We start from the raw sequence: 12,390 nt of genomic DNA, 5'->3' as shown, positions 1-12,390 counted from the left end.
AGAAAATGAAGCAAGAAGTAGGCAGTGGTAAGACGGGACTTGTAGGGTGCCCAGAAATCTCTCAATATGCACAGAAGTAGGGCATCCTCACTGAGGTGTAGAGATAACAAGATGCCCCATTTTGAGGCAGTGTGGTTTTAGCTTCCCTAAATAGCCGTTTCTGGGTCTCAGGAATCAACAGCAAAGAGGCCTGAGGGCAGTAATTAGATATTCTTCCTAGAATTCTTCACTAAAGAAGCCAGAATAAAAATGTTTCCACAGATTTGTGGAGTTACAATAGCCCTGTTTCCAAAGCATGGAACACACTGATATAGTTAGAGACACATAGAGTAAATGAGGTTCCTGGAAAGTGAGTCTGCAAATTTAACAATGGCCAGGAAGAGACTGGTACTACACTAGTCCGATTCAGGATGCTTTCCTCATCCCACTGGAATCTGATGTTTTAGCTAAGTGATCAGAGCCAGATAGAGAAGTACAGAAAATCTGATCACCTCTGAGTACCTGCGTGAGGCTGAGTCCCACACTCCTCTCTCCCTCCTCCATGACACAGATGAAGGTTAGACTATTCCCTCTGGCCTCCGGCCCATTATCCTTTGAGAGAGGAAGGCCAAGTCTGCCAAAGACAAAAATGGTCTGTTGAGGTATCAGCTCCATCATCCTTCCAGAGCAGCTGAGGAGCAGAGAGGCAGGACAAGGATCAAAACCCATCCTACCAGGTCCTGAGGGAAGTTTTCCAGCCAGACAAAAGACATCCCGAGAAAAGTATGTCTTGTATCTTCTGGGATTTCTGGCCTTGAAAAGAAGCACGTAAGATACACACTGGAAATCAGACATGGAAATCAAAACTGGGTTTCAAACTGCTACTTGACTTTTTTCTTAAAGTGATAAGCAAACTTATTTTCTCAGTATATATATATATATATATATATATATATATATATATATATATATTCTCAGAATATATATATACAGCCTCAACTTTAGGAGCTGAACATAAACTGCAGCTTGAGCCAAGCCCACTTCCCCATACCTTACCAGGACTTGGTAAACCTTAAAAGGGAATACTGTCTGACTAAAGCCAGACAACTGGCCCCTAAAGAGCACATTTATAATTTATTTATGGCTTAATATTTTCCACTGATAGGATTAATAAATCATGTTTTCATTCAACTTGTTTTCTCTGAGGTATGAATTTCTCTATTTTGATACCAGATCTTAACATGTTTTATTTTGCTTGTCCATTTTCCAGTTCATTTTTGCAGCTACAGGGAGAAATTTATTAGTCTGTATTGCCGCCTTTCTGCCGTGGTGGAGCTGGATTCTCTGAATACCCAACAGTCCCTGAGGGAAGCGATCTCAGACAGCGAGGTTGCAGCTGCCAAACAAAGACACCAGCAAGTTTTAGATTACATTCAGGTAATAGTTTGTTTCTTCTGAGGTAGAATGAAGGAAGAAGGGATAGAGTGGAGGGGATGAGAAACAAGCATGAGAAAGAAAAGCAATCTGGGTTTACTGAAAGACCACAGCATGCAAGTAGCCTGTTGATTTGGTTAAAATGTGGAGTTCAGGAAGACGTGAGTTTTTAAACAAAGGCTTAAGAAAAAGCTACATATAAATCACAGCATTACTAAGACTTGTATCAGTCACTATGGTAGGTAGCAGTGGCTTCCCATATTGGAGAGAAAAATCACTGCCAGAAGAACTAGTAATCTATTATTACCTGGTAGCCCACTGATAATTCTAACAGAAAGAAAAATTGTATTAATTAACTCAATATCCCAGAGTTATGTTAACCCAAATCCAGTTGGACTTAAGAGTCCTCATGTTTTAGACTCCTTTCTGGCAGAGCTGACACTTTAATGTGTGGCTACAGGGGCTGGAAAATGTGTTCCCTATCTATGGTCTTATCTAGAAAAGCCTTAAGATGGCACCTCAGGTTCTTGTGACAGGGGCACTGACTAGTCATCAAGACAATTTGGATATCATCTGAAATTACCTCTCAGTCCCTTGGACAAATCTTATGATCTTTCTGCCTATATTACCCAACTCACAAAATGAATATAACAGCAATAGCCCATGATAAATATCACTATGGTATATATTCAATTCAATTTGGTAAACATTTGTTGAATACCCAGATGTCAGGCACTGAAAGAGACATACAAAGTTGAATTAGATACAGTCCCTGACCATAAAGAGTTTAAAATCCAGTAGGATAGACAAGAAATGTGTATAAATACTATTTGTAAAATGAGTTAGGTGCCAAAAGAGAAGTACCCCTGCAAAAAAAAAAAAATTTGTGTCAACACAAAGGAGTAAAAATTTACTTACATATGTGGGTATAAGAAAAGTTGCCATAGAGGATGTAACTGATATCCAAGCTCGGCATAGAGGGATAAATTAGACTATATAGTAAGGAAAAATAGATTGGGGGGCATTCAAAGAAAAAGTATAAACAGATAAGGCAGAAAGAGCAGAAAAACAGTCCGTATTTGGGGAATGATGAGTAGTCAAGATTGGTTGGGGCATAAATTAAGTGAAGGTAGTGAGAAAGCAGGCAAGAATGAAAGTAGCAATGAGATCAGATCACAAGAGCTTTATTAAAGGCTATGGTAAGAAATTTGTACTTTATTCTGTAGGCAATAGGGACCTGGCCAAAGTCTTAAAGAAAGTAAGTTATAGCCCCTTATAGCTATTTAGCATAGATTCAAACTGGGGGATAGTCCTTTGCAGTGGTATGGCCATACTGGATGTTTATAGTAAGCACTCATTCTCATTGGCTACATTCACTAGATAATTTGCATATCATTCCTGGATTTAAAGAGAAGACCAAAAGCAGGGAAATCAAAGATGAAGCCATTACAATCATCTAGGCAAGGAATGCTTTGAGCTTTGAGCAAATAAATTTCTCTTAATCCCAACCGCCTGGGATGTCTGGGTGGCTCAGTCAGTTAAGCGTCTGCCTTCGGCTCAGGTCATCCCGGCATCCTGCAATTGAGTCCTGCGTTAGGCTCCTTGCTCAATGGGGAGCCTGCCGCTCCCCCTCCTTGTGCTCTCTCTCTCTCTGACAAATAAATAAAATCTTTAAAAAAAATAAAAATAAAATAAATCCCAACCTCCTAACCTGTAAAATAGGGAAGGTAATAGTACTACTAGCTCATAGTGTTACTGAGAATTCAACAACTGCCTGCACATAGTAAATATGCAGTAAATTATGTATTCATTTATTCATTCATTAATAAGGAGGAAAAACGCTCTGAAACATGGATATATAAGATATGGAATTTACTTAGTACTCAGGAAGAAGATATTATAATATACCTGCAAAGTAGTGAGCAAACAAATCTTATCCTACTTCTCCCACTCTGTAAATGAGATATCTTAGATGATCTCTCAGACTGAAGAAATAAACCTCTTAAGAAATTAATTGCTCTCCTGACCTGAGAATGTGGTATTTAAAAATTCAGACATTCACGGCATTTATTTCATTTCCGGTAAAAGTGGAACGTCGATATGCGGAAAGGGTGGGAAAGGGAAAAATGAGGCAAGAGAATATGAAAGACTGGCTTACCTTTTGTACCCAATATAATGGGCAGTTGGAGCATTAGAAAGAGAACAATGACGAGAAATCAATCAGCATACATTTTTAGTCCTGAGTTCTATTGACAGACCTTGGAGTAATGGACAATTCATTTGACCTCCAGGGCCCCAATTTTCTCATATATAAAATGAAAGGGTTGGACTAGATGACTTTGAAGGACCTGGGTGGCTCTAATATTTCATGACATCTTTAACATCCATAAATAATTTTTAGAGAAGCACTTCTCTAACCATGCCTTAGGTTGTTTCTGCTTTATTCCACTTAAGCCTTCCCCTGAATCCAGTATGGCCATCCAGTGAGAAAGCTGACTTTCTTCAGCCTTTCTCAGTCTCAGACCCCTCAGGAGTTCCTGGCTCCATTCTTACTCCCTTACTCCCATTCTTACTCCTTGCCCCCTCCCTTCTTTTTTTACCTAGCCTAGGGCTCCACTGCCTTTTTCTCTCTTCCCTTTCATCACACCATTAAGTGGGCTGGATAAAGGCAAGCCAGCCCAGCAATTCCTCAAAGTTCCAGCCTGCTCTGGTCTCCCAAAGCAGGTAACTTGAGAGCCCCTTCTACATACTCTCCTTCCAGCCAGCCAGGTACACGTAGACTTGGATAAAAGCCAATTCCCAAAGGGTTCAAAAAATCACTTCTTAGCTGGGTAAACCCTGACCATCTCCCTGTACCCACAGCCTTCAGTGGACTGCTTTGCTCCATCCAACATGGATAAATAACTTCACTGACTAGAGATAATGCAATATCATTTCTCCCCTTATCTATGCTGGGCTTCTCAATCTCTCTCACTCAGAATGAAAACCAGCTGCAGCCACTCACCCCTTGGCATTCATAGCTCAGCCCACCACACACCATAACCTGCAGAGGCAACCGCCAGCCGTGAGAGCATTTGTATGATTCCAGATCTAAGACAGTGTTGAAGTCACTACACAAACCAAACATTGTAAAGAGCAAGGGAGTCTATGTAAATACAGTGAGGAAAAGAAGCCAAGGAGTGCAGCCAGAATAAGGGAGGGCCTGGACCAGGGGAGGTGTAGAAAATCATAGATAAGGTATACAGGTTTTATAGACAGCACACACAGCAGAAATGTCAAAGTGTAGAGACTTGGAGCTTGGCATATTTTGAGCTGCTAAAGCCTAAAGGGCAATTAGGCTATAATTTATATACTGTAATGCTTCAAATGCTCCTAAGCTGTAATAGAAACACAGCTCATTAAATATAGCCAATCTATCATCCCCTCAAGCACCTTGTAACTGTGCTGTGAGAAAACCAATCACCTTTACATTTTAATAAAAATATTATCTTGCCTGAGTACAGAGAAAGAGTGTAATTTATGGGATGAAAACCAAAAATTTTAAAGGGCAGGGTGAGAAATGGATACAGAACTTTCAACCAACAGACCTAGGGAGTTCATGGTCTTTCTTTTTAAAAACGTGTCAGCAAGTCTTTAGAAGCTGAATTTGGACCTTAAAATCAGGGGGATTATGTTGTCAGTTATTTTTAGATCAACAGTATAAGGTAAAATGGGTGAAAATTGTACTTCTTTTAGGGCTACTTAGCTAAGTCTGGTTTTTTTTGTTTTTGTTTTTTTTAAAGATTTCATTTATTTGACAGAGAGCACAAGCAGAGGGAGAGAGAGGGAGAAGCAGGCTCCCTGCTGATCAAGGAGCCCAACGTGGGACTCGATCCCAGGACCCTGGGATCATGACCCGAGCCGAAGGCAGCTGCTTAACTGACTGAGCCCCCCAGGCATCCCTTTAGCTAAGTCTGTTAAACTCAGTCCACAGGCCTCCCTGTACAAATGTTTTAAACTTTTATTCAGCTAATACTTCTTCACTTCATCACAGAGAAAAAATAAGAAGTAAACATTGTTTATACACATAATTTTAAAATGTATACACTAAATCTCACTGTCCATCCTCAGCAGTAAGGCTGAAATAATCTTATCCAAAGAGAATTAAGTAGATTATTATTAACAATTGTATTGGTTTCTTAGGGCTGCTGAAACAAATAACCACGAACTGGGTGACTTAAAACAACAAGAAATGTATTCTTTCACAGTTCTGGGGACTGAAAATCTGCAATCAAGTATTGGTCAGGCCATACTCCCTCTGGAGGCTCCAGGGGAAAATCTGCTCTCTGCTTCTGCCAGTTTCTGGTGGCTGCTGGCATTCCTTGACTTGTGGCCACATCACTTTGATCTCTGCCTCTGTGGTCACACTGCCTTCTCTTCTGTCTGCTGGTCTCCCTCTGCCTCTCTTATAAGAATGTCTTTATGAGGACATCTGTTATTGAATTAGGGTCCACCAAAATAATCCAAGATAAACTTCCTTCTCAAAATCCTTAACTTAATCACATCTTTTGCCAGACAAGGTAATATTTACTCATTTATCATATATGGCAATATTCACAAGTTCCAGGGCACCCGGGGGGCTCAATCACTTAAGCGTCTGCCCGTGGCTCGGGTCATGATCTCGGGGCCCTGGGATCGAGCCCCGCCTCAGGCTCTCCCTGCTCAGCGGCGAGTCTGCTTCTCCCTCTCCCTCTGTGAGCTCTCTTGCTCTTACTCTCTCTTAAATAACTAAATAAATAAGAATCCTTAAAAAAAATATTCACAAGTTCCAGCAATTAGGACATGGACATATCTGGGGAGGCCACATTCAGCCTCATACAATAATCATGATTGTCATTGTAACAACTGAAAACTTTATAACAATGTTTGTTTATATAGTGCACTCAGCTACTCACATTAATACTCACAATAACTCTGTGGGAGGGTAGAGATCGAAAGAATTAGGTAACCATCCATCCATCCATTCATTCACTAAGCAATCATTACTGAGTAGCTACTCTTGGCACAGGCAAGAGTGAAAGAAAGAAAAGCACAATCCCTGTCCTTGGAAGGCACTCTAAAAGCTGTCCACAGTCATGTAGTGCCTTTAAAATAACTTTGAGACCAGAGTGCTACATGAGGTAGGACCAGTAAAAGCCAGGCTGAGAGAGCATCCCATCAAAAAAACTTGCCTGAGTCTCCTCTGGGATTCCCACTTTGGCTTTACCCCCTGAACTTCAGATTTCTCCCTCTACAGTACTCAGTGCATCCTCACAACCTGCCCACTGCTGAATGTCCTGCCCAACTCACTGTCTAATAAAGGCTAAAGCTCCATCAGATGCTTTTATTACCAGCCCTGAATACTCTGCCAAATCCAGAACTAGAAAGCAATGGAAAATGGCTCTTGACCACACTAGTTCACTCTAGCTTGCGTGTCACTCCGAACATGGCAGACTGTCACAGTTTCAGACTCTACTCTGTGTTTGTTGGGAGTACTAGGTTTGTGACTATTCTTTAAAGATTACTGTTTAAGTACAGATTAAGGCCCAAAGAAGGTGTTTTGAAAACAAAATAGAACACTGGGCAGTCCTTTATCTTTAAAACTTCTATAATCAGACTTTAACCTTGCAGTATTCATACAATGGACACCTTCTACCTGGAAGCTGAATGCCACCAACTTTCCAAATGTTCTTCAAATATAAATCATAAAGTGTCAGAACTGAAAGGGACCTTAGACATCATCTAATCCAACCTCCTCTTTTTACAGTTGAGTAAAATGGTCCCGAAGAAGTTAATGGCTTGCTGAAGCCACCAAGTGAAATTAGATGCAAAGCCTATCACAGGCTCCAGGGTCCCATGAAAAAAAATATAGTATGACTAACAGCCCCTCCTTGGAGAGTCAGAAAAACCAGCAAGTTAATGGCCAGTATCTATTAAGATCTGGGAGAATATCTGTCATCCACAGAGGTAGACACAAAAATATGAGTGACTTTTACACTAATACACTTCAGAGAAATGACTATTGTACTTTATAATGAAAATATTGTTAAAATCACTTTGGTATCCCAGAAACCAAAATGATAACAATATAGAATGAGGTACCCTAAATATTTAAGGTTATTTTAATTACTTAGGAATAAGCTATTAAGCTATTTTGTACTTTAGAAGCACTTATTTTATATGTAAGAAAGTAAAAACTTTAATATATAAAGTTATCTCTTTTCTATTAAAATAGGTCCAAGAATCTCTGCTTAGCAAAATATTCCAGTAATGCTTTGCTTTTCAAGTTCACATAGAAGAACTAAAGTTACATTTCTTTCTTCAAGTATTCTGAAATTTAGACTTTATCATATCTCTGCCTCACAATATCCTAATGAGGAATATTTCATCTTATGCTGAGAATCAGTTACACTTCATATGTGTGAGAAATGTACCCTGCAGTTTTACAAAGCACTGTCAAATTCAGCATTTCACCCAATCATCATAGGAGGCCTGTGAGGTATAAAAGGGGAGGGTTTTGTCCACATTCACAAACTGGGGCTCAAAGAGGCCAAGTGACATGCCAAAGGTTATTACAGAGCTAAAAGTGGGGGGCAGCTGGAATTCAGGTCTTCCACTATTTGCACTAAATGATATAGCCTCTCAGGTAAAAATACACAAGGCACAAGAGATTATAAGAAGAGGTATTTTCTGGCTTAGCAAGCTTATGTTGAAAATATTTTACTCAAAACCAGTACAGTGGAAAATGTATCATCTTGGACTCTCAGGTAAACTTAACCATTTTCAATACCTGTTTGATAAACTTAAAGTCTTTTATCATTTCATTCCAAAGCAAATAGATGAAGTTTGGCGTGAAATGAGATGGATCATGGATGCTCTACAGTATGCAAGATACAAACAACCAGCTTGTGGCTTACCCATCACAAAGCTGATAGACCCTTCAGATGAGCAGAACCTCAAGAAGATCAACTCTACATCATCACATATAGACTGTCTTCCATCCCCATCCCCATCCCCAGAGATGCACAGAAGAAAGGCAGTGAGCGGTAAGCAGTAAGATCTAAAGATCTATGTTTCAGTCACCAGATTCTTGGTCCTGTCTCCACTGATGAAGCTCTTCTATGCTGAGGCACTGTTCACAGCAAGCAAGAGGAAATAATGCATAATGGTAAGAGTCTAAAAGCATAGAGGGAATAAAATCAGAACAGCAGAGGGACAGGAAATTAGAGCAATAACCTGAGATCAACTCCATCTAGGATTGGAGAAGCTTTAGTCCAGTTCTAGCCTGAGTTTCCAAGATACAAAAGGACACAGAGCAATGACGGGGCTTCAGAAATGCAGAATGGGGACTGATGCAGTGCCAAGTGAGGGCCAAGTCAGCCAAGGGAATCTGACCAAAACCAAGTAAGGAAGGAGAACAGGCCCAGCCTCTAGTAAATAGAGACTGACAGGAAAGAGGCAGACTGACAGGAAAGAGGCAGAAAGCAGATCCTAGCCTGGGTAAGAATTCAGGGCAAACTTCTCACCCAACATAGCACCATTGTCCTGGGGTGAAAAATGGGAAAGCAAGAAACCTTGGATAAACTAGCATCCTGACCCTGAGGCTAAATGAGTAGGTTGGCCTCATCATGGATACAACAAGCAGGAGACAACTTACAGATAAGCTGTGGAGATGCCTAGCACATCACCTCTACTCTTGGGAATTGAGTTTGAGTTTACATGGAAGTGCTAAGAACAAAAACATGGCTCGGTTAACACAGATTTCTACAAAGGACTTTTTGGCTTAGAAACAGAAAGCATACTACTCAAAGGCAATATAATGCTCTTGCCAAGGACATGTTGAGACTAGTGCCATTTTCTAGCCAATTAAATTAACGGCATTCAAAGCATCTTTCTTGATGCTATAGCTTGTAAGAGCTCCAATTCTGTAGGCTTTACATTAATAATAATTAATATTTTTAATAAACAGCTCTGAAATACAGGCTTGTCCCATAGGGGGCAGCATGGTGTAGCAGAAAGATGTTGGACTAAGAAATCAGAGACCTGGATTCAAATCACAGCTTTTGTTTTTGTTATTATTATTATTTAAATTCAGTTAGCCAACATATAGTACATAATTAGTTTCAGATGTAGTGTTCAGTAATTCATCAGTTGCGTATAACACCCAGTGCTCGTCATATCACATACCCTCCTTAATGCCCATCACCCAGTTAGCCCACCCCCACACCCACCTCCCCTCCAGCAACCCTCAGTTTGTTTCCTATAGTAAAAAACAAAACAAAACAAAACCCACAAAAAAACAAAAAACAAAAAAAAAAATCACAGCTTTCTTTTACTACTCATATGAGCTTGAACAGCTTACTACATTTGAGTCTCAGCTTCCATGTACAGAAAATAAAATTAATAATATCTACACCTTTAAAAGTTACTTGTGGTTAAGACAGTGTATGTCAGAGATACGTGGCATATAATGGACAATAAATTGTAGGTATCATATTTAATGTTATTACTCTTATAGAAAACTTTAGTGGGTGGCGCCTGGGTGGCTCAGTTGGTTAAATGTCTGCCTTTGGCTCAGGTCATGATCTCGGAGTCCTGGGATGGGGCCTCGCAACAGGCTTCCTGGAGCCTGCTAGCCTGCTTCTCCCTCTCCCTCTGCCCATCACCCGCTCCCCTACCCTCACCGCCACTCATGCTCTCTCTTTCTCTCTCTCTCAAATAAATAAATAAAATCTTTAAAAAAAAGAAAAGAAAAGAAAACTGTAGTGGAAATAAGTAAGTAAGTTTATATATGCTCCTATATTTTACAAACCTCAATGTCTAAAAACCAACACTTGGCAAATGGAAGAACTTGAGAGACAGCTAATTTACATTACTATTCTATGACCTACCAAACACTTTTTTTAAAGAATCCTTTGAGTAGAATTTCTCAAGTGTATTTTTGTAGATTCCCACTGAGCTGGGCATTCGAATAAAATACCATCCCTGCCATGACACAAAATGTCATGGTAATTACATATGTGCTATGATGAGGGATATGTATATGGTGCTAATGGAGTCTTCTGGATGTTTAACCATAAATTCGTAAGATCAAAGAGAGCTTCCTGGAGGGGGTGACAATAAAGAATAAGCAGGAGTTGAGCCAAAAAAAGAGGAAAGGGGAGAGTATTATAGGCAAAGGAAGCAAAGTGTGCAACTGTATTGTAGTTCAGGGAACTGTAAGCAGTCTGGTTGAACTCAGGATCCAAAGACACTGTTCAGCCTTTTTCTCTTTTCATTAAAAAAATATATATATTTATTGGTTATCCACTGTGTTCCAGGTACTCCTTGAAGTAACAGGGATATAGTGATAAAACAAAATTTCCACTTCCATAGAGCTTACATTCTAGAAAAAGTAACAATGAAAACATAAACAAGATGATTTCATATAGTGAAAATTCCAACGTATATTACAAAACAGGAATCAAGATGAGCGGGGAGAATGCTGAATTCACTAGGATGATCAGCAGAGACCTATCTGTGAAGGTTACATTTGAACCAACCACAGAAAAAGGAGCCAGTAATGCAAAGATCTGGAGTTGGAATATTCCAGGCAATAAAACAGCAATAGGCCCTGAAGTGGGTGAGGGATGAAAAGAAAGCCAAAGTCATTGGAGCAGAGCGAATAAAGGGGCTAGTGGTGAGAGAGAGGGTAGAGAGAAAGGCAGGGGCTAGATCAGGCAGGGCCCAGGTAAGTAGTTTGGATTTTATTCTACTTGTGATGGAAAGCTATTGGAAACTTTTAAGCAAGGACTGGTATGATCTGAATTACTCTTTAAAATCAAATCTGGCTGTTGTATGAAGAGACCACCATGGGACAATACTGGAAGCAGGGAGATCAACTACGAAGCTAGTAACAGAGGATACCAAGTTTTTGGCTTAAGTGTCTTTGAATATCATGGTGCCATTTACCAAAAAAAGGTTAGACCAGAGGAGAAACAAGCTTGGGTGGTTGGGCATGTTGAATTTAAATTAGTTTAGGACATTCCACACAAAAAGAAACATTCAACAGAGAAAAAGGATTATGGGGTCTGGAGCTCAGGAAACAAAACTGGACTAATAATATGGATTTAAGAATTACTGGCGTATGAATGATGTAGCTACAAATATGCTTGGGATTCCCTAGAGAGAGAAGTTAGAGTAAGGAGAGGAGAGTCTGGAAAGATCCCTGTGGAATGAACAGCAAGACTTCTTAGACCAAGAAACAACAACCAGAAGGAGAAGATAAAAAAACAAGAGAATAGTGTCACAGAAATTAAAGCAGGTCAAACGATGGTGAGAAGTTAAATAAAACTGAAAAGCTTCTATTGGGTTTTTTGTTTGTTTTCTTTTCAACAAGGAAGTCATTTGTAATCTGGATGATAGCAGTTTGTGAAGGGAAGGAGATAGAAACCAAACAGAAGTAGATCAGGGAGTAAATGGGAGGTAAAGGAAGGGAACCAGTAAGGAAACACTCTTCAGAATCTTGGCTGTGAAAGAGAAGAATGAGGGAGGGCAGTAGCTAGAGAGGTCTAGGGTTGAAAGGGTATTTTTTTTAAAGGCAGGATAGATATTCCCTCTGTTGTTCCGCAATTTACATAAGTCTACAAGCAACTCTTCAATTCTCCTTCCACCTTTGTAGCCCTTACCTGCCCTCTCTGCTCGCAGAACTTTCCCAGCATTTAATGTTCTCTTGGCCACAGGGTCCTAAGGAGGTCCCCTTGGCTGTATGAGGGTGGCCTCTCCTGTGCCACAGAAGTGCCAGACTCTCATACTGGCCAGATGATGGGTTACACACACTCTCTACTGAGAGGATCTGGCCAATTACGTTTGGATTTTATTATTAATCTAAATGTGAGCGATCATCATTCTGTTCCTTAAAATATAACTCTCTCTTGGGTCCATTTATTTCTCTGAAGCCAAGATTCCATGGGCTGTGAA

General features: G+C 40.0%; 1 protein-coding gene across 1 annotated transcript in view; it reads left to right on the top strand.

The window, feature by feature from the left end:
* Positions 1-12,390, top strand: part of ANKFN1 (ankyrin repeat and fibronectin type III domain containing 1) — a 311,761-nt gene that overhangs the window by 288,247 nt on the left and 11,124 nt on the right. The window contains exons 18-19 of the mRNA XM_036106172.2: positions 1,250-1,416; positions 8,264-8,477. Coding sequence (XP_035962065.1) covers positions 1,250-1,416; positions 8,264-8,477 — 381 coding nt within the window. The remainder of the gene's footprint in view (positions 1-1,249; positions 1,417-8,263; positions 8,478-12,390) is intronic.

The sequence above is a fragment of the Halichoerus grypus genome, chromosome 2 (assembly GCF_964656455.1).
Source record: "Halichoerus grypus chromosome 2, mHalGry1.hap1.1, whole genome shotgun sequence".
Classification (NCBI taxonomy): domain Eukaryota; kingdom Metazoa; phylum Chordata; class Mammalia; order Carnivora; family Phocidae; genus Halichoerus; species Halichoerus grypus.
The sequence above is the reverse complement of the archived record's forward strand: the minus strand, read 5'-3'. Positions and strand labels throughout refer to the sequence as shown.